Genomic DNA, 21958 nt, shown 5'->3' with positions numbered 1-21958 from the left:
AAGGATTTTTACCAAATTCAAAAGCACCCTAAATTCTGGAGGTTGTTCTCTTCCAAAGAAAGTAATTGCTATTTTCTTTCCCATTAACACTCCACACTGGGAACAGATGTTACAGCAATGCTGCTGCTAAAGAGTGAAAATGAACCACACCAACTATAATCTACAGTCTTTCTATGTGCTTAAAATAGAAAGCCTTAACTAAGCTTTATAATTAGTGAAGATCAAAATTTAAGTTCAGATTTTATATGCAATAACTTTCTGAAATATTAATAATATCCTTTTCTACATCTTTAAAATAAGTGTGTGTTTCAGACTACGTTTTCCACAGAGCTAGACAACCGTATTATAATATTTTATATTTCTGTCTTTAAAAGACAGAACTGACACCAAGTAACATTGAAAATTAAGTAGTTACATGACAAACTATGAAACTACAAAAAGTTTCAAAGTCAGCAGAATCCATATAACCACTGAAGATGAAACTGTGCATTAATAAACTGCTGTCAAACATTAAAGACAAAGACCATATCCTTCTACTGTCCCAAGGAATATCCTGGACTGGTTTGCTGTTCCAAGGGTCTAGCCTAGACAAATCCAGCAAAGATGGAATACATTCCTCCCATATATTAATATCAACAGGATGAAAAGGTAGAAAAATGGCAAATACTTGCAGGGGGTAATTTGGATTTTGGAAATTTCAAAAATATGACTAAGGTACTTGTCCATAGCCCACATTTTAAGAACAGGCTGCCCCTGCATAACCTGGATCCCTGATCTCCAGCCTTATCCCCTATCAGCCACCTCTCTACTTCCCAACCTGCAGAAATACTGGGCCAAGGCTCTGCTCTGAACCACAACTCACTTCCATAGAGCCCAAGAGCTTCAGGAGAAGCCAAAGGCACAGAACAGATACTGTGGAACAGCAAAAAGGGGCTCCTGTTCTTGTTGGCTCTCTGCAGCCCATGATCCTGCAGTGAAGCTCATCACAATGAGACAGGACAGGAAATAAAGCAATGGAAAGATCTCACAACATCTTCAAGAACATTAATCCAAGGTTTTAAAATGCAGTATTTGGACTTTTTTCAAATGTCTACAAGGCTCCTTAAGATAATTTTCTCTAATATTTATACAGAGTACCTGTTCCTCCATTTGTCTCTGCCCTTCTAAGGGCAATGAACTGATTAAAGCCTCCTTCTCAGATGTCAGGAATGTATCCAGGCAATCATACCCAAAGGAGGAAGGTCAGCAAATCCATCCAGAGACACTTCAATGAACTCCAGGCACAACCGTGCCCAGAAACCACAGCTGAGGTGTGATGTACTCTGAGCCACTGATCAGACTCACCTGGGAAAACCATGGATTTTCTAAAGCAGAAAAGGAAAGCAGCTGCTGAACAAGAGGTAACTACAGTACAAGGGAGGTAAACAGTGCAGATTTTCCTGGTTTTGAGGATGATTGAGCTGGGGGAGGAGCACCAGAGTTCCACAGTGTAAGACAGACGTGTGTGATTTAGACCTCACCAATCCAGCCTGAACACGGACCTCAATCAGTTAAAAATAACAGGAATTTCCTCTCTGACACTCCAGCCCACTTCCAAATTGTCACAAAAGCCTCTGAAGTTAAGACACCTGGGAAGGAGATGAAAGTCAGCACTTCCTCAAACCCCACAGCAGGCAATGGAGACAAAGCTCAGGGTAACAGTTTGATGAAGCTAAGACACCTTTTATCAAAGTATATGAATCAATAAGAGCTTTAATTCAGCCTTGATTATCTGAATATTTATTATTAGTTCCCTTGCAAAAGTGATGAAAACGCTATTTGCTGGAATTACCACAATTCTGATTACATCTTTTTCTGCCTGGAAGATTCTTGTCTTCCAGTCCACTGAAGACCCAGGAACTCTACCATGGAAGCACAGATGATGGAAGCACTCCTGAGGTGTCTGATTTACTGCAGGCTGACAGGACATGGAATAAAAAGCTGCCCCAGGCACAGAGGTTGAGCTCTGAAGGCACTGCAAGTCCCAGTGAGAGTCAATCCCAAACTGTGGACTCAACTAATGGATGAGAATAGCTCAAACAAGATAGGGTAACACACTTTTTTTCAAAAAACTGCTCTTTTTAAGGTTTTTTAGGCATTATTTTTCAGACATAACAGGAAGCAATCACTGGCCACAGAATTTTCCAAAACAAGAATGAAGTATAATTTCAAAAGTACTCAGAATAATTTCTGTACAACATCTGAAGTGACAAATTAAATAGTTATGGATTCTTACACACAAGGACTCAAAAACATGAGTGATTTTTATGACTCTTAGGCAAAGAAATCTATCCTGCAGTGAGATGTCACAGTCTCCCCTCAGGAAGTGACAAGTCCGTTCCACATCTCCAGAGGTTGGATCCGAGGGCCTGGGCTAACTCTGCTCCCTCAGAAACCTGCACAGCACAGATAACTGCTGCTGAAACAGTTCATACACCACCAGTAGTACTGTCAGCTTCCTAGAAGAGCCAAGTGGAACAGTATCCACTGTTATGAGTAGGGAATTAAGCTGCAAAGAAAGCTTTTCCTCTGGGAACAACACAAGGAGTCTCAGCTTACAGCTCCAGTAATTTATCCTAATGCTGAGACATCCTCACTTGTATTAATATTCCATGAGTTGTTCCATACACACCACAAAACCTGATCCAATCTGACTCTCGTTCACTTAACGAAATCCAATATTGGGGAGTTTTAATATCTGAAGTTGTTCACACGTGCACACTTGTGGAGTGACTTGAACGATGTTCAAGTTGCTGCAGAACAGCCTCTCCTCTTGGTTACTCCACCAAAAAGCTCATACCCAATGCATTAGCACTGTCAGATCTGCAGCCTGTGTGAGCTAAATTTATTCCAATTTTTCCCCCTAAGACCACTCCATGAATCATTCAGCAAAACATAAATACATCCTGTCTTTGCAGCCATTTATACAAGAATGTGGGATCAACACACAGCCCCTGAAGCCAAACATCAAGGCACTTACACAAACAACACTCACAGCTTTTTAACATACACAGTGAATTACACTGCTTCAGTTTAGTACTGTTCTTGAGATGACAAAAGCTTTCTGCTTCACAAAAAATGTGTTAATAGGTATTATATAAAGCAACATCTTCATCCAGTCTTGCTTCAACCATCTTATGACTTTGCTCAAGATTGATGTCTTGTAAGCTCCTCACTGAACTGTTCATTCCATTTACCTTTACAAAACATCAACATTCAAACTTTATTCTATGTCTTCCAGAAATTCCTGTGTGGAAGTATTTTTATCACATTAGAACATCAGCCAGCCTATGACCACCATCTGAAAAACTACTGCTCATTTAGACAAACCAGCTCTAAAAGGTCTTTGTCTGAGGGTGCCAAGCGACCTTAAAACAAAATCCAAAGTGTTCTGACTTCCCATTCACCTGCAGCTTGAAATTCTCCACTGTTCACAAAAAGATCAAACTATATTCCCACTGAGTTTCACATCACTATCCAATATCCAGCATCTGCACATGAAACAGGACATCAAGAACACATTTTTTTAGTATTTTTGGACAGATTTGACTCTTACAGCACCCCAGGGACAAATAACACAATATATCGTAAAGCTACTTTCTACACGACATTTTTAAACCCAAAACTTCAATTCTAACAAAAACACACAACAGCAGAGGTGCTATCAGAGGTACAGGTTCCATTGGATCAGGCATTTCAGAGACAGGGGCCTGCACAGCCTTTAAACAAGTTCTGCTGACTGCAAATATTTGCCTTGACTCGCATGCACTTCAGAGCTGGGCCAGAAGAAAACTGGAACAAGGTTATCTACCACCCTCGTGGAGAGGGTCAGTCCTCATTAAGAGACACCTCGTTATGCAACCAGGCCCTGACTTCTGTTTAAGACAAAAGCAAGGAGGAGCACAGGAGGCTGGGAGGGCCCCTGCTCTCCACCTCTTTCTCCGCTCCAGGGCAATGGAAACCTTGAAAATTATCAGCAGGGCAGGTGAAGCTCCTTCCCCTGAGCACACCAACCCCAACATCTGGGCACAGATCCCTACCCTGTGGGGCACATGACACAAAGGATCCCAGTGCCCAGTGCAGGAAGAACAGAACGAGGCATCAGGAAACTGCGCCTTGGCCTCGCAAGGAGGTCCAAGAGGTCTGGACTGAACACCTCATTAATGGGCCTGGGACAGAGCCACCAAAGGCATTTTCCTTCTCATCTTTTTTAGTAGCAAAGCAGCAGTCTTTTATTTTCTTATTTTTTTGCAAACTCTAAAAGAACACTGCCTGAAGGAATCTGATTGTGTTTAACAATAAACTGAAATATAAAATCTCAGAGGTGTCCATGTTGGTGTGTTCAACAGCCCTAGAAATAATTTAAAACCTCAAAAAAATCTATTAGTTTTCACTTCCACAGACAACCTGACAGAATGCTGGGCAGAACTGAAAATTCAAAAATGGCACAGAAAGGAATCCATCAGCACTTCTACAGGTCCTTTAAAATGTGCTCCAAAGAACCCCTAACAAATGACTTAGGGAAAGGTTACAGTTGACACAAGGTTCTTTGAGGTGCACCTACCTAGAGAAAGCCTTGGGAAAAAGCACACTACCACCTTACAGCTCCAAAGAATTGACTGTGTGACAAGAGAACAATCAGCTGGAAGTCAGAAAATCATTTTTGGTAAGTGACAAGAATGATTTAGTGTTTTTGTCAAAAGTCTTGGGTGGTTGGGATTAAGATTTGATTTAAAAACTCTGTATTCATTTTGGAGCAAAGGAATAACTGAAGCTCCTAATGAGAAACTACCTTGGAAGTGGATTAGACTTTAAATATTACACTCTCAGCAATAAGTAGATCAGCACTAACTTGACTCAGGGAAGGTTTTTGACAGGTAACACAAGGGACAGGCAGACAGCCCTGCTCTGCTGGCTGGAATGGAACCCTGCCTGCTTCATGCTCTGCCCTCCACCAGCTGAAGGGAGAGAGGAAACACATCCCAGGAGCAAAGGGCCCCTCGGTGGCTGGATGACCAAGCAGCAATGCTGCATCTCTCCAGTGCTCCACAGGCCTAACACTGACTCACAGCTACCTACTCACGTGTTCAGTTCATTGAATGCTTCTCTTTTCCAATTCCATCTCTCAGCAGTTACAACTGGGAGAACTGGGAGCAGCAGCACTGCAGACTAAGTGCTAAAGAACACGGGTTAGTCAGTTCAGAAGCCCTACCAGAGTGACAGACAGGAACAATTCACATTTGAACTGAGTACTCAGGCATTTTCCTGGGAATTAGACTGGGAGAACAACTGATGGAAAGCATTAAATCCTGAACTTGGGCTCTGAGGAGGTGTCTGCCATGGAGACAGACACAAAAGCTGCAGTATTTGCTGTCATAAAACTGTTGAGTAAAGGAGCACACCAATAATTATTCGGGACTTCCTCGGTCTCTGCTGGCACTTATGTGTGGGAGAAGGGAAAAAAAGGTGAAGGACAGTACAAGTAGGAAACCACTTTTAGACAAGGCTAAGTTGGCCTGGCACTGAAAGAACAGGACCTGAAAATAACTCTTCCCCTCCAAACCCTAGAGATTCTATTTTCTGGGATTGCTACTAGAAAGTAACAGTTTCAAACAGTAACGTTCCTGCAGTCCTGACAAAGGGGCCCCAGGCCAGCATTCCATGAGAATTGAAATTCCCTGATTCTGGGAAGAGATATAGAAAACCTTTTCTTTAGAAACAAAATCCACATACAGGTTTGGCTACATTTACATTCTGAACATCCAGGACCATGTCTGTGCACACATTTGTACAGTTTTAACACCTCTTAGTTTGTTAAGTCCAGACATGGCAATTCTGCCAGCTTTCTTCAATCACCTGGGTTTTTCTTAGCACCCCCTTCAAAACAAGGGGTCAGTGGTGACCACAGGTCAGGCTGAACTTCAAAGGGCCTAAAAAAAAACTCATTTAAGGTATAGATACATCTCCCTCTCCAAAGATGACACCACTGAACAGCTCATGGACTCAGGAGGCCACAGGCCCAGAGTTGACAACGATCCAGTCATTTTTCCAGCATGGAGACCTTCCAGGGACTTTGCATTTCTTTCCAAGCAGCAGTCTAATAGTGTAAAATAATAGGGCTATTACACACATATCAGTAGTATTTGGGCCCATTTAAAACACAAGATACTTCCTAGACTTGTTTCCAAACCTCACATGAGTCTGTTCTAACATGTGAACCCACTGTTTTCTTTTCCACCAAGTGCCAGGTCTGAAGGAGCTCTTTGGCTCTAAAGGGTCTTTTCTGAAAAAGCTTGCTGGAGGAACACTTGGGGAAGAAGGAGGAAGCAAGAAATGGGTAAACAAGAAGCTGAACCACAGGACCAAGCAGCAGCACAATCCTAACAATTCCCAGGCCACCAGAGGAAAGAATCAACTTCCCCTGGGAGGCTGTGCTCAAACTCTGGGAAAAGGAAACTCTTCTTGTTGACTTTGCAGGAGATCCAAACCAAAGGATGGCAGTTTGCTCACTCCTCTGCTTTGTGAGGGAGGTGTGGCTCTGCAGACTGGAATTCCACAGGTGCCCCTATCTAACAATAAAGGCCAGTGGATTCCCTCCACCTTGACAGAGCCCAACCAAAAGAGTTCTCTCATCCAAATGGTCTATAACGTGTTTGAGTCTGTCTGCAGCACTTTGGGGAAATCCTACAGCCTTCAGGAAGGCACCTGGGGGCAGATGATGTCACTTAGGTCACAGCCAGTGAGAAGTGTCCTTTCTCACAATTATCCAGTCCATTTACCTTCATCTATTCTCCTCATTTGAAAGCCTTGATATTGGATTTCCTGTCATTGGAAAAAACTTGTCCTGAAGTGAGGACAAGGGTGATAGTTGTTTTTTAAGAGTTTTCCAAATCTAGTCATTTACTTGCAGTTCTAGATTAACTATTTAATTTACCCAGGCAGCCAGAAGGCACTAGCAACAACAAAGAGAAACCACTTGTGCATTTTCATTCCTGGGCACAGAACAAGTAGCAGCAGAAAGCAGGAAAACTGAAGGAACACAAGTCCTACAAAATGAAAGAACGGGCAGAGTCCAGATTTGGAAGTTGGAGATCCTCTGTCACTTTTCAAATGGGAACCACAACAGTCAGCAGGAGTTGCAAAACTCCCTTAGGGCCTGCTGCTGAAAGACATTCCTTAAAACTTCCCATCATCTTCAACAAATGTCCACTTCAATCTTTCCATCTCATGTGAAGTCTTCTCTTCACCTGTTTGTATTCGGTCAAAACAGAAGATAATCCAGCAGGTTTTGTGGAGGGGGTGTCCCCACTGCTAATCCCTAGAGAATTTCAAGGGCTGGCCTTGATACAAACTCAGTCTGTAAGTGAGAAGATATTCTCTGCAAATAAAAAGCATTTTTGACAAGCCAGCAGCAGCTCTCGAGCTCATCAGCTGAAGCAGCAAGGCAGCAATAAAGTATGATCAATGGGGTTTAATCCTCTGAAGCAGGTGGAGAAGACAAGCAAATTATCTCAGATGTTTTTTAATATTTTTAAATAAAATCTTTAACACAGCCTTAAACATTTTCAGTTATGAACTCACCAGGCAATTGGCTGAAGAACAGGATTAAGGTACAACCACTTCCATCCATCATTGATATCAATGTCAAAAATTAGATTTGATTCCTGAGCTGATAAAGTTTAATAAAAATCACCAGGACTACATTAGAGAATTCTATGAAATTCTAAATTAAAAGCATTACTCAACAGCCTGTTCTGTAATACATGACTTTAACAGATATTTCAAGTCTCTCTCAGTTACATTACAGCAAGTATTCAGTCAACTACAATCAAAGTTAAAACAAAAAAGTGCCTGTGATCTAAGGCTCATTATTCCAGACCTGTTGTCAATCAGTGAAAAGGAGAGTAGCAAAGGACATACCTTGGAACTGCTCCCAAAACAATCAAGTTGGCTTTTTGTTTGTTGTTTCCAATTACAGCATTTTTCATATCTCTGTAAATCCAGAAAGAAAAACAAACCCTGGTAAATTACGCTGAGGTACTGAGGGCTTATCTTAGAATTTACCATTTCCATGAAGGCTTAGCAAGCAGTTTTGCACATGTCCATGCTGCACTACAGACTGAGCAGTGCTCCAGGGCACAGTGTCCTCAGCCCACAGGTAACACCCAGAGCTCTGGGATTCCAGTCCATCCCAGCTTCTGCAGGGAAGCAAAAACCCAAGCTATCTCACATGCACACAAAGAGCTCTTATTGCTGCAGAAAACTAGATATATTTGTTCCCTGTGCCCAGACAGTCACCAGACTTCCAAAATAATTTCAAAAACCCCACTACTGGTTGGGAAGTTAAATGTTGGTAATTTCAAATATTAAGTGAATATTCTACAGGAAAAGACAAGCTCAAAGGAAAAAAAAAAAAAGGAACAAGGAACTAAGACCAGTCTCCAGAGACCAGACTTTCACTCTCCTCTTCACCCCAGGCTTCCTTTCACGACTTTCAGTAGGACACCTGAACATCTGCATGTCAAAATCTCAGGAACAAAGCGGGAACAAAAGCATTTTCCTGCCTGAGAGTTCCTGCAAGGTTAAACACATGAGAGGCATCCATGCTGGGGTACAGGGACAGGGGAAGCACTTTGGAACGTGGACACTGGTTTTGCACACTAAGAATTCCTGTGCAAATGTGTAGTTTGCAACCTCGTTAGGAAATGGTTACTGTATCCTAAAACCATCCTGAACATACTGAACATACATGAACGTCAGAGAACCTGAAAGCAAGCTGGCAACTTATGACCAGTTCCAGAAAATCAAGATGATACATTTCTAGGAAACTTTGTAGTCGTAGAGACCTTTAAGAGCAGAGAATAAAAAGAGACCAAATTCAGGTAATTTTTATCAACAACAAAAAATAATAAACTGGATTACTGCAGCGTTAGTTGCAAAACTGATAAATTAATCACTGTTTAACTACGCCCATAATTCATTTGGGTAATTTGGGAGCCTTAGTGGTTGCTTTAAATCAGCGTATTTTCTTGCCACTCTTTCACCTGCCAGCTGCAAAGTTAAAGGGATTTAGAGCAGCCCTGCTGTGTAAGATCCACCCTGGCCAGCAGTGAACACCACACAGTGCTGTGGTGCTCAATGAACACATTGCACTGCAACAACCAGCTGTCCCAAGTTTAACTCACTTCATCAGAGGTAAAAAAACTCCTTAGCCAAGGCAGGCAACATTTGCTGGCATAACAGAACCTTTGTAGACCTCAGTTAGCAAAAGGTTCTTCCTGAATTTCTCCCTGTGGCTCGTGCTCTTCCCCAGCCACAGAAGAGGGCTCCAGGAATTTTAAGGCAATGGAAGGGAACCCCTGGAGGTAGGATGTGATCTCAGAGCTCCAAGCCAGGAGCCAGGAGCAGTGGCAGCAGCTGTTCTGTGCCCAGCTGAGCCCAGGCAGAGCCAGCAAACCCCAGTGAGCCCTCAGCACACAGGGCCCTGCCAGCCCAGACCCCGGGCCTCGCTGCTCCATCGCCCTCAGCTCGCTGACTTCACCCCACGGGACAGAAGGGAGAGGGGAAAGAGCAAGATCAGAAGACAGATGAAGCTGGAAGCCCCAGAAAATTTCAGGAGTGGACTTGAAGACTGCAATAAAAACCAGACACAGGCCTTCAGTGGTTTCTATGCTGAACGCTTGATATCCAAATATCCCGGTCGTTTTTCAAGGTTTTTAAAATACCAGAGTCAGTCCAAAACAGTGGCAGAAACAACAATCAGGCATCTCACAGGAATAATGGAAGCTGTCCCAACAGATGTGCTAATTCCCTGCTCAGGCCACTCCAGGACTCCCAAAGAGGCCCCTCTCTGGTATCTGAGGCACCAAAGCCTCAGAAAGGCTGCACCACATCAGGGGTCTGCAGAGGCACCTTGGGAGGCCACAGAGGGGACACTAGCCCAGCACTCTGAACATTCACTGATTTGGGTGACATTTTAATGCTCTGCTCAGGAGATTTTACACCATATTGTGTGGAAAAAAAAAAACCACACAACCAACAAACAAACCACAAAACACCACCAGCCAATTTTTTGACTCCTGCCCCAACTCCACAAGAGAATAGCTTAACCCTAAAACCATTTCATACATAATAGTTACTGACTATTAGAATTCAATTTAGAGACCCTTTCACAAGTGGCAGGAGTATGGCCAACTTCCATAACACTCATGTAACACTCATACTGAGAGGGTTAGGGAGGGCAGAGTCCTGATCTGGAAATGATTCCGAAGACTTTTTCCCTCCCAGGTCACAAAGTTTCTCATTGAAGTCATGGCGGATAGACAAGAAATATCAATCACAAGCTTGAGATGTCTGACAAATCCAACACATGGACATTCAAACATTTGCACCTGCAAGCAAGTAAAACTGATACAGTGACCAAAGCCTGTCAAAGACAAGCCCCAAAGACCCCCATGTTTGTGGGCATCACAGCACTCCCAAGTTCCCCACCACATTTCTCTCTTCCAATTTGCTATTTACAGAAATGAACCTACTCAATACACTGGGAGCAGGTGGATATGGAAAGCAAGAACATCCTCAAAATACCATAATCCAGTGCTGAATAGTAGCAGACCTTTTTTGTGTACTATAAAAAATAATTACGTGATTCCATATTATATTTTATGACTATTTTCCTGATTGGGGAGGTAATTCCTTGAGAAGAAAAGAAGTTACCACATGCTGTCATAGACTTCCAGGTCCTTGGTGAATCATGAACCTTGGAAACACTGAGGGCAACTCCCTTATTTAAAAACATCACCTCCAACGAGTTGGAGCTTGACTGATTTCAGATCCAAAATGCCATGAGATTCATCCAAGGGAAAAAAGCAGCAAAGATCACTTTCTGGTACAAGAGGTAACAAAGAAACCCCAGGAATTATTAGTCCAAAACTAATATTTCCAAATGTCACTGCTCCCATTCCCTCTGTGAAAAGGAGTCCCAGGCATGAGGGAGGAGGGAACAGCAGCACAAACACAACTACAGAGAGATGGAACTTCAGAGCCCAACTAGTCTGTGATCCAGAGGGAGACAGGGGCCCTTGCCCTTGGACCTGGAACACTCCAGCACTGCTGAGCTCCTCAGCCTCACAACTGCAGCTTGTACAGACCAAAACCTCCCCCAGGAGGGGGGGTGCTCCTGAGATGCACTCGACGTTGGTTGGGTTGGGTTTTTTTTTAAATAGCCTGTGCATTAAATCTTACAGTTTATATTCAAACTAAATTACAAGTTTTTTTACAAAATAACCTGAATTACAATCACTCTATGCAGAGATTTAAAATCTGATAGTTGGTATCTATGCCAACATTTTCCTTAACCCAGCAATTTATATGAAAAAAAAACTTTCAAGAAGGAACAATACAGGCTGCCAACAACAAAATTCAGCAAAGAGATCCTAGCTAAACACTTGGGAATATTCCTTCCTGAAGTGCCCAACCAGCTTTTTTCATCTCTTATGGCTTCTCAAAGAAGTAAGAATGTAGTTTCATCAGCTCAACTCTGTGACCACTCAGCTTTAAGTCAGAAACAAAGTGGAGACTGGAAAAGTAGCAGGACTGATTTTCTTCCCACCAACTCAAGAAAAGGGGGAACAATTACTGGGTGAGGTTTATCAGCTCTAACACAATGTTCTAGAACATTGCAGCCAGAAGCAATCAGTTCAATTAATTAGCTATAAGTAAAATGCAATGCATGCTAGTTTTTAAGTGTATTAGCACAGCATGAGTGTTTAAAGTATTTTAGGAGTACATTAAACTCACCAAAAAGTCTAATTTCCATCCAACTGCAGCCTGCCATGAGTTACAAGAGGAACTAATCTGCCAACTGTGCATGAAGTACTGTTTTTATTCTGAAGCTAAATGTGTGATGGTTTAAAGGCACCAGATATAGCTGCTTCAGATAAGCAAAAAGCAGTATTAAATATAACAATTTGTGAGTAAAATATGGCCTTTAAGTTTCAAGGATTCCTAACCAATAAAAAATAGTATCATTAAATGTCTAAGCCCTGAGAAAATCAGCACTCCAGCCTGCCAATGGAAATTATTATCGTAGAAGCAAGTTACAGTGCTGAACTTTGTTCTAAACAGAAATCACTGAAGTTCAGCTCTAACTTTGGGACTCCTCTCACTAAATTAAAACCCAACAGAGCAGCAGAGTGAGCTCAGGCCCCAGCTGGGAAAGAATAGAGCTCTCCAGCATCCCAGGGATCCACCCCTGCAGCTCTGCTGCCAGGGAGACCCTGAGGGAGCAGCGTGGAGACAATGACACCCCTGGGAGGATTTGGTTGTGCCTCTGCTTTTAAATACAGGAAATCAGGCACAAACAGAAGAAATAAAATCCTGAGAGGAAGCCCTGGAGCCCTCCTAAGGCAACACAACAGATCTCCAAACAAGCCAGAGTGACTTGAGGAAGCAGCCACAGGAACTCCACAGAAGAGGAGGAAACAAAGAGCCTGCAGGACATTTCCTCATCTGTGGCTTCTGAAAACAGAGCAGGTGGCCACATTCAGGGGTTCCTAGACAGAGAAGGATTCCAGGCACGAGAGAAACAATCCCAGAAGGAAAAGTAGCCCTGGACACATCAGGTCAGTGCTTTCACTTTTCATATGAAACAGTTCCAGGAGATCCTGAGCTGATTACAGGGCCAGAGGAAGCTCCAGACAAAGCCCCACCAGGAGATTTATCCACCAGAGGCTGAGCAGAGTCACCAACAATGGGATGACGCAGAGCAGGGTTCTCAAAGCCTTCAAGAACTCAAATGCAGGCAGCCAGAGAGCTGAGGGACTGGAGCTGGTACAAGGACACAGCCCAAATGAAAACCCTCTGCCCCAGCTCCAGGAGAGTCTGAGTTAAGGGTCATACAAGCAAATGGCACCTGGGCTGGCTGCACTCCAGTCAAGAGCTCTCCGTGGAGGTGAGGTTTGGACAATCATGTTTTCTACAGCTTTTCCCTCCTCTTCCTTCTCCTTTTCTTCCACTTTCCTATTTTTATGGACAGATGCAATGCAACACCAGAAATTCATGACAAATTTTGTGGATAAAGTATGTCCATGGCTACTGTGGCAGAATTCATTTCCAGGACTGACACTGCTCTGGCTTGAAGCTGTTTGCTACCCCCTTAGCTAAGAGTTCAGTGTTTGTACTGACATGATTACTGGTCCAACCAAGGCAATAAAACATTAAAAACTCCTGACAACTCAAGCAAACCACAGAAGTCATAAATCAGCTGGTTTTTAAGGTTAATCATCAAGTTGGGAAGAAAAGTTTCAAGATTTCTAACTCCATTCAAAAAATACCAGTTGATGCGGTGAAAAAGATGATTTTACAGCAAAGAACCAAGTAGCACATGGAGACAGTGTTACTCAACTCATTTGAATTTTAACACTTTAACTGTGACACGATTAACATACAGTGCAAACTAAACAAATTCAATATTTAAACAAAAAAAAAACACCTCAATCCATGGTTTTTCTCAGTTCTGGAGTCTCAGTGCAGAAAATCAAAATGCTGTAGACAAAGCACCTGGCACTGCAGAGCAGTGGAGTTTAACATACATAATGCTAAAAGTGATCATTTAGTCCAACTCCTCCATATCACAGTCACAGAACTATCTGAAGTGTCCTCTTTGGAGAGGCAACTTACCTGGTCATAAGTTCTCTTGCCAAGGAAAGTCTACCAAATAGAAAGGGATGTGTTTCAGTGATCCATACTCGTAGTTAGAGATACTCACAGCTCACTCCTGCCCTGGATTTATCCCAGTTCCCACGTGTGTGACACACTGCAGACCCCTCTCCTGTCAAACCCTGGGAGAGCTCACATCACTCAGTTCACCTGCTGCCCTTCTGATCAAGCTTAACAAGCTCCTTCCCAGTCTATATTCACTGACAAGAGGGAGAGGCTGCTTTTCCCACCTCTCCCAAGCATGTTTTATCACCTCATCCTTTGCACTGAGTCTGGAAACTGTGCTACAAGTTGCATGAGACCGCTAATGGATAGAAAACTCAGTCTTAAAAACAATGTAGCTCAAAGTTAAACTGCTTGAAGTCAGTGGAGGCTGGGAGTTTAGCCAGCTTTTATTATGTAACCTTTACACACTAAAACACATCCCAAATCAACAAAACCACACCAACCGTAGCTAGAGCTCTGTATTATCAGCATTTCAATCTCTATTTAATCGAACTAGGTCCTAAGAGTGAAGAATTATCCCCAAAGAGGTGAGGGGAAAACAGCTGCAGTTCAGCAGAACTCAGAAATTCTCACTCTCAGAAAATGCCCTGCTCTGTGACACCAGAGCAGTGAAACACTTCCTTCACAGCTCTCCCCAAACAGCCACATGAAAAGAACATCCTCCACCACTGCTGCCTCAGATGAATGACCCAAACCACCAAATACAAGTAACTGTGTTACTTTTTTTCTTACTGTCTCCCTCCCTTCAAGGATATTTCCCTTCCCAGGATGGTACTGCCTTCAGCACTAGTATCTCCCACAGCTGAAGTAAAGATTAAATGAATTTCACTAATCACTCTGTAATACACATTTTTATAGCACTGTCCCTTTATGGGAAGTTACTTTTGTCCATTGTCCCATTTTAAGCCCACCACTCATTATCTACAGAATGTTGTCCACCACAAGTCATCCACGTGGAGAACTATAAAGTTTCATTCAGTACAGGAAAATACCTTAAAATGGCCCTGCAGCACCTGCTTGGCTGCTCTGGATGTGAGCTTGGAATGCTGTCTGACACTGCTCACTGCACCTTGGGCCAGCACTCCCTGCAGGATCCCCAAACCCTGCTGATCTGACACAGCTATGACCCATTAGATTATAACAACCTAAAGTCTCCCTGACACAAAGCAAAGTCTCTGATTTTTAGCTCCAAATAAGCTAAGATGATGCACTGGCCTCCACACGCTTCAGTCCCATTTTCCAAATGGGGTTACTAAGTGCTCACTAGGACAGAAAGCCCATAATATCTATATCCAAATAAACTCCCTCACTCTGGAGTTTCTGGACATTTCAGACAATGTATGTTTGAAGTATGTTTTAACAAGTAATTTTCCCAGCTAGCCTTCCTGCTACTTGACAGTTCCCAAAGAAAAAAATCTCAACACATTTAAATTATCAGCCCAGCACCTGCAATACAGCATACATACTGAAATCAGCTTAATATCTGGTAGAGAAATTAACTGGTAAACAGAATTCTGTCCTGTGCATATTACTAGAATTGCCAACCCTTTACAGCCTGAAAGTTCCATACTGCAAATGGAAAATAACCTTCTTTTGGACAGCAAGTAAATTCAACTTTTTTTAGTGCTGATTCCAATCAATTCGGACTGGCAGCTTGGAACCAAAAAAACCAAACTGCAAATATGAAGAATCACAAACTCAGCAGTGCTGCTGATTCTGTGGCACACATCCCTCAGGCTCATCCTCTGAGCTCAGCCTTAACAACATCCCACACACCCCAAAGGGCACAAGGACTATTGCTCCCTCAGCTGCTCCATTCTGCCCTCCCTTGCAGGCAGCCCCTCTGCATTTGTCTGACAGATTAATAAAGGGAAGGTAGACTCCCTTTATTAAGATCTCAGAGATAACTTGCAGCATCAGCTGTGCTCAGCTGGAAGTCTGTCACTAAGTCCCACCTCAGGACTTGTGTGACCAATACTCCCTGATTTCCACCAGCCAGTCTGACAGAAGCTGCTTTTCCTCCCTCATCCTACTCACAGCCTGAAACCATCACAGCAACAGTATCAGCACTCTGAGGGTGGTGTGGAGAGGGATTGCAGAGAAAAGTGGCTTCCATGTGAAAGGCAGCACTGAAGAGATCAATCCTCATCAGGCTTCTCTCCCAGGCTCAGAGCAGTAACTGCAAGGTTTGAAATATTCAACAGCTCTGCAGGCTAGAGATTGCTGGGCCAATGTCACAGGTATTCCAGAAGCTTAGCCCACCTCTAAATATCAGTCCAGGAGTTACAATACATAGCAATTTACTTGCAGAAGAAGCAATTGTGCATTTGCACCTTTACCTGCATTATAAAAAAAGCACAAAAGTGAGAGAGTACCTTGTTCTGTGACAGGAACACACCTGATTTATGTGCAGCTTCCCTTCTCCCCTCTGCACCATCTTTCCATCTGACTACAAACCCCATTCTATGGAAAACCCCTCTTCACAGAGCAGTGCTTAATTCCCCAATGATGTTTCAGCCTCTCCATTTCCTCTTCTCACCCTTGGAAAGCTTTCCTTCCCAGCTTACCTCTTGGAAGGGAGAAACCACGACTCATACTCCCAGTACCACCTGAACCCACTCAGATTTCTGTCACATTCTCAGCCCACAGAAACCCTTCCCAGCTCCAGCCACAAGGAGCCCCTCCTGCAGTTCACAGAGCACCAACACTACGCTCAGGAGCCTCCCCACACGAATGACTCTGCACAAAAACAACACTTCCAAAAACTCCCTCACTTGTTCTTAGCCAATGACACCTCCAAGTTCCATGCAGAACACGCATTTACTGCAGTGCAGTGTCTGGGAGACAACAGAACTGACCCAAAATGTACAGGGGCAAAGTGTAACACCAACAACCCCCTAAGGGCTGCTCTGTTTCCACAGGGCCAAGGGAACATGCAAAAAAAACCAGCTCCTGCAGAAAATTTGGGCTCAGAAGAGCCTACAGACTGTCACTGCAGCTGTTTGGGATGCACTGGGTGGAAACAAGTGCTGTTCATGACAGTGTTAAAGAAGGTTTGTTTAACAGACATGAACAAGAAGCAGAAGGAGCCTCTTCACAGCTGTCTAAAGGGGGTACCTGTTGCTCCATTAGAACTGAGATGGGAATTTCTTCTCTTCCCACTCCATGAAGTTGCCTCTTATATTTCACCCAGTTTTCGTGCAGACACGTGAACTCTGCACTGCTGCTCCCTCCAACTGCCACAGCTGAGAAACACAGGACACTGCCACACTGCCACCCAAATCCTGCCTGCAACAGCCATGGCAAATCCAAGAACACAAAAATAATACAAGCTGGATGGAGAACAGACAGTGTCTGAGGTGGTTTATCAGTACCAAGTGCCATTTCCACAGGATGTTTCTTTCATTGTCCTGAGCAATAAAACCTCACACAAGTTTGGAAGATCCTTGTCTAACTCCTGCTGGCCATGAAGGACAGGGACAGCAGCAGCATAAGGAATTCTCAGTGCACCACAAACACGATGATTTACAAGTTGTATAAGATGACACCTTGTGACTGCTGAGGAACAGCCTGATGAGAAACAGTTGGGACCTTGAGCAGCCAGATTTGTCAGAAAGAATTCTCCTTTCAAACCCAGCCTTGAGACAGGATCACACAGCTCTCCACAAAGTGACAGATTGCCACTTTGAAGGCACCGGGCTAAGTGTAAGCATGACAAAATGTCTCTCAAAAAAGCCCACAACCAGCAAATAAATTAGACGGCAAAACTAGGTATCAGTCTTGCATCTAAACAACGTGGTCCTGAGCTTAAGATCAGGTGAAAAGCAAATGGCAGCCTAAGGATCACAACCCAGAATTGTTTCTAAAACAATAAATAAATACTGCCCCACTGCAAAGCACAGGATGATGTTGCAGGAACCACCTTAGGGCAAATGAAGCTCTCCTAACCACACAGATTTCCAGAGCTCTGCTCCTCTGCCAATAAGAGCAAACATTTCAGGGAAGCCCAGAGAGACCCTGCAGTACCTGCCCCCAGCGAGTGCCCTGAGAGCTGCACACCTGACACAGTGCTGACCTTGCACTGTGCACTCAGAGCTCCCTGCAGGGACTCTGAGCTGTACAACAAGATGAAGGGTTAGAGGAGCACCTCAGGAGCCACAAAGCAAACCCTACAGACCTCTCAAGCATAAGCATGGCCACAATGTAGGGTTCACGTTTACAGAAGGAAACTACTGTATTAATCTGCTCATCTACAGAGACAGTCAAGAGAAGGTGGGTACACACACAGCCACACAGGTGTGGGTATGGAGAGGGGCCCTGAACACTTTGGTTCCCTGCCAGGTGCTGTCAAAGGCAGGGGTCACCCCTGTAGGAACCTCAGGGTTCCAAACCCTGAGCTCAAATTCAGGATTTACTGGCAGGTACTCCAAATTCTCCCCTTCCTACCCACTATCAACACCCAACTGAACGTGGTACAAGTGATGTGAACAGAAGTTCTGCAGGAAACCTGGCATTTTTAAATGAGATCAATAGAACTACAGGCAGCAGTACCAGACAACAGGGTTCTGTTTTCCCATTAGGAGGAAAAGGAAAAATTTCCCAGCCAGGTGAAGCTTCACTGTCTGGACAAAGGAGAATCTGAACACCACCTCTCTGAAAATTCATGGGAAAGAGAGGAAAAGAAGAGATTCTGATCATTTAAATACCTCCAGAATATGTAATTAAAGCTTTCTCAAGTTACAAGATGAAAACTGGATTGGCATGATTTTCAAGTTCAAGAAGCATTTAGCTACATCTTACCTTTATCAAAGCTCATTCAGAAGTTGGGTTTCATTAAAATTACAAGGATGCAATTAAAAAAAGGCCCCAAACCCAAGTTATTCATTCAAGCATATTAAAAACAGGACTATTGTAACTGAAGACAATCTGCAGAAACAAAGCCTCTTACAACAGTCTATTTTCTGATGCTTGATATTCATACAGTTCCATCAATCAAAATAAAAAATCTAGGTCATCAGTATTTCCAGCCAGGATGCAGGAAAAGAAACCAGCACATCTTAGGAAACAAAGACTTTCTGCAAAGGATGCAGCATAGCTGATAAAGCTTCTGAGAGGCACTTTGGAAGAACTGAAATCCTGCTCTACTCCACCCCAAACATCAGTTCATCCCAAATTCAACACCTCTGCAGGCACCCTGAAGTCAAAGGAAGCAGGGAAAAGCAGTATTTCTCTGCCCAAAGAGAACCCTGGGCTGACAGAAATGTTTAATACACACGCTACTCTAAATTCTATTTTTTATATACATTTCCCTTAATTGGACTGTTTCACACCCACCCAGCAATATCCTGAAAACACCACATCTGCCACACAGGACTGGCTCAGAGTCAGCAAAGACACACTCCCACAATGGAGATTCCAACCAGAGCAGCACAAACACAGTTTCACCATCCAAATCTGCCCAGTGAAAGATATTACGAAATAAATTGGTATTTTCTTGTCTTTAAATACAAGAAAAGCATCTCAGCATAGAATCCACTGACACTCACGGACAAGATGAAGAATTTCAGATGTTAACTGAGACAAAGATGCCGCCTAAAACTTCCTGTTTCTGGGAAATCAGTTAAACTTCAAAAGGTATGAATAACACATCAAAAGATAGGGAAGGGATTACCAAGGGTTGTGGGTTCCAGTCCTTTGAAAAGAAAGGAGAGCAGGGAGGGAGCGCCAGCCAGGGCTCAGAGCATCTGCCAAGGAGAAAAGAGGGGCTCAGTCACCCCACTGGGACACTGGATGAGACACATCCTCGCCCCAGGACCACCCCACCAGCCCCTGCAGGAGTGGACTAGGAAGGCCAAGGGGTGGGAGCAAAACCAGACTCTCCTGCAGCAGAGTTAAGAACCTGCACAGAGCTATGGGAGGGCATCACAAGTTTTGTACAGCTAAGGGGGTATTCCAACCAAGGACGTTTCTAGGACATTTTCATGTCTGTCGTGTTTTTCACCTATTTTAAGGGGACATGAATTCTGATATGTTGCCCTGGGGCACCTTTTGGAATAACTGTTTTCATCTGCTACTGGAAAACGCCTCAGGTTGTGCTAAGCAACACAACCAATATCCTTGGCTTTCTGATCCACTCAGTCCTTTGATGTTTCCTGGCATTTTCCTAGACAGGCACAGCCAGCAAGTTACTGGTAAGCCCAAAAAGGTCCTGTTTCACCACCAGAAGTCAGTCCCAGGCAGGGACTCGTTTGCCACATGGCTGTGTGGCTCTGATGGAAAGCTCATAGCCCAGGGACAGCAAGGAAACAACCAGACCTTTGCAGCAGGACAAGTCCTTCCCTCACTCTCTCAGTCACTGCCCCTGACCACTGGCATGCAACAGAAGTACTGAAATATAATTTGCATCCAAATTAATTTCTCTGGAAGCATTTTCTTTCAGCTTGCAGTTCCCATGGTGAGACAGAAGCCAAGCATTAAAAAAATAAAAGCCAACACTGAGGCAGGGCAGCAGGGGAAGAGTAAGAGGCAAATACACTGACTCAGCAGTGGAGGAAGAGAAAAGGATCTCAACAGACCTGGAAGAGGAGCAAAAGGTGGCCAAAAGGAAGAAGTGTATCCAAAAAAGTTTGTCAACGTTCACAGAATGTTAAACCTCATTTTTGGCAACTGGGAAGCTGCATTATGACCCATATGCCCTACAGAGAGTCTGTATCAAAACTATCCATCCCTACAGCAATACTACCATGTTGGTATTAAGATCTGCCAACTAGATTTCTCAAAAAAAAGACAAGAAGAACTTCCTGCCCCTGCCCTACAGCTCCAGTGGGATCGAGTACCCCCTGCCTACACACAACCAAGAGCCCAGGGGTGTTCCAATGACTTACATGACACCTTGCAGGACTTTCTGGGGGTCGAGGTCAAACAATCTGTCCACATAGTGGCGGCTGCTGGCTGTGACCTCCTGCAGAGAGAAAACAAACAGCAATGGCAACAGTTTATATCAACTCAGAGAAAGGCAGGAGAACAGGAATGGCTTATGCAGCAGCAGCTCCACGAAACCACTCAGGCAAGAGGCAGCAAACCTACAGAATGACATTTAAATGTGACACGTGTTACTGCTGGGCAACATCCACCCAGGGATTAACCCTGTGTTCAGGTGTGATTTAGGGAAGATGAGGTGCTTAATGTAGATAACAACACGGTGTCAGAGCAAGGTAACAAGAGCTATTTATGAGCTGCATTATCAGCACTGCCTCGAATTGGAGTTTTATTATGTTTAATTACTATACTGAATAAATATGAATTCCTGAAAGAAAAAGTTTCTAGGAGCAGTTGATGTTGCTCAAGACACATACCCACAACCTCTCCAAAACAGGGAAGCTGGTAAGACTTTTTTCTGTAACATACCTACACGTTTCAGAGCCTGCCCCACACAACTGCAGTGGGGACAGCAGGACAATATTCTCCACAATATTCCCCACAGCATTCCCACAGCGCTTCAGAAGACAAAGCAAACTCTTCCCAGCAACAGGACCATGCTTGTAAGCTACACATTTATGCACTAATGATTTGCTATTCCCTTTGAGAAGATCCAAGGTTGGAGATGGAAAGCGTTCCAAAAAACAAGGGTGGGAAAGGGGAAGGGAATTTTCCCTGCAGGTTCTCATGAACACGTGCCAGGCTGTGCTTCCATTATCTCACCTCTTCTTCTTCTTGCCAGCTCACTTTTTATTAAGCCTTTCCCAGTTTTTCTTTAGGAGTTTTCCTTGAGAGAAGCTATAAGGGAATTGAGAACTCTTCCTTGCTTTTGCAAGTGTCTGCTCAGGGACTGCCTCTGCTCCTGCTTCCCCACCCCGATGTCAGAGGCAGCAGCAGCTCCTTGCCTCTGGTCTCACCTAGCAGAGGAGAGTCATCCAGAGACAGCAGGGCTCCTTTGTCTCCAGGAGTACCATTAAATTGTGCCACATAAACCCTACAGATAAACTTCCATCGTGCAACGAAAGACAATATTTTTCGGAACAGCTTTGAGCTGTCTGACCCATGTATTTGTAGGCAGAAGTTTTTAGGACTTCAGAGACCCCGCAGCTGTTTCTAAAATACCCTGACTCTCACACCACCAGCTACAAGGTCCGCAGCACGCAGAAGGGCGTTCGTGTCCAGGCGAATTTGGGGGGGAAAAAAGCAAAAGCCCCGA

The 21958-nt window shown here is 43.8% G+C and overlaps 1 protein-coding gene across 3 annotated transcripts in view; it reads right to left on the bottom strand.

Moving 5' to 3' along the window:
• Positions 1 to 20731, bottom strand: part of ARMC8 (armadillo repeat containing 8) — a 61448-nt gene extending 40717 nt beyond the window's left edge. The window contains exons 1-3 of one of the 3 annotated variants that reach the window (XM_018080025.3): positions 20649 to 20731; positions 19436 to 19508; positions 7960 to 8031 (exon numbers count right to left, since the gene is read on the bottom strand). In XM_018080025.3, coding sequence (XP_017935514.1) covers positions 7960 to 8027 — 68 coding nt within the window. In that variant the 5' untranslated portion in view covers positions 8028 to 8031; positions 19436 to 19508; positions 20649 to 20731. The remainder of the gene's footprint in view (positions 1 to 7959; positions 8032 to 19435; positions 19509 to 20648) is intronic. The other 2 variants (XM_018080026.3, XM_018080027.3) reach the window with 2 other exon arrangements.
• Between the last annotated feature and the right edge of the window lie 1227 nt (positions 20732 to 21958).

Source organism: Manacus vitellinus, unplaced genomic scaffold (genome assembly GCF_001715985.3).
Source record: "Manacus vitellinus isolate BGI_N305 unplaced genomic scaffold, ASM171598v3 scaffold_49_pilon, whole genome shotgun sequence".
NCBI classification, from domain to species: Eukaryota; Metazoa; Chordata; class Aves; order Passeriformes; family Pipridae; genus Manacus; species Manacus vitellinus.
Note: the sequence above shows the minus strand (reverse complement) of the source record. Positions and strands in the feature narration are given on the sequence as shown.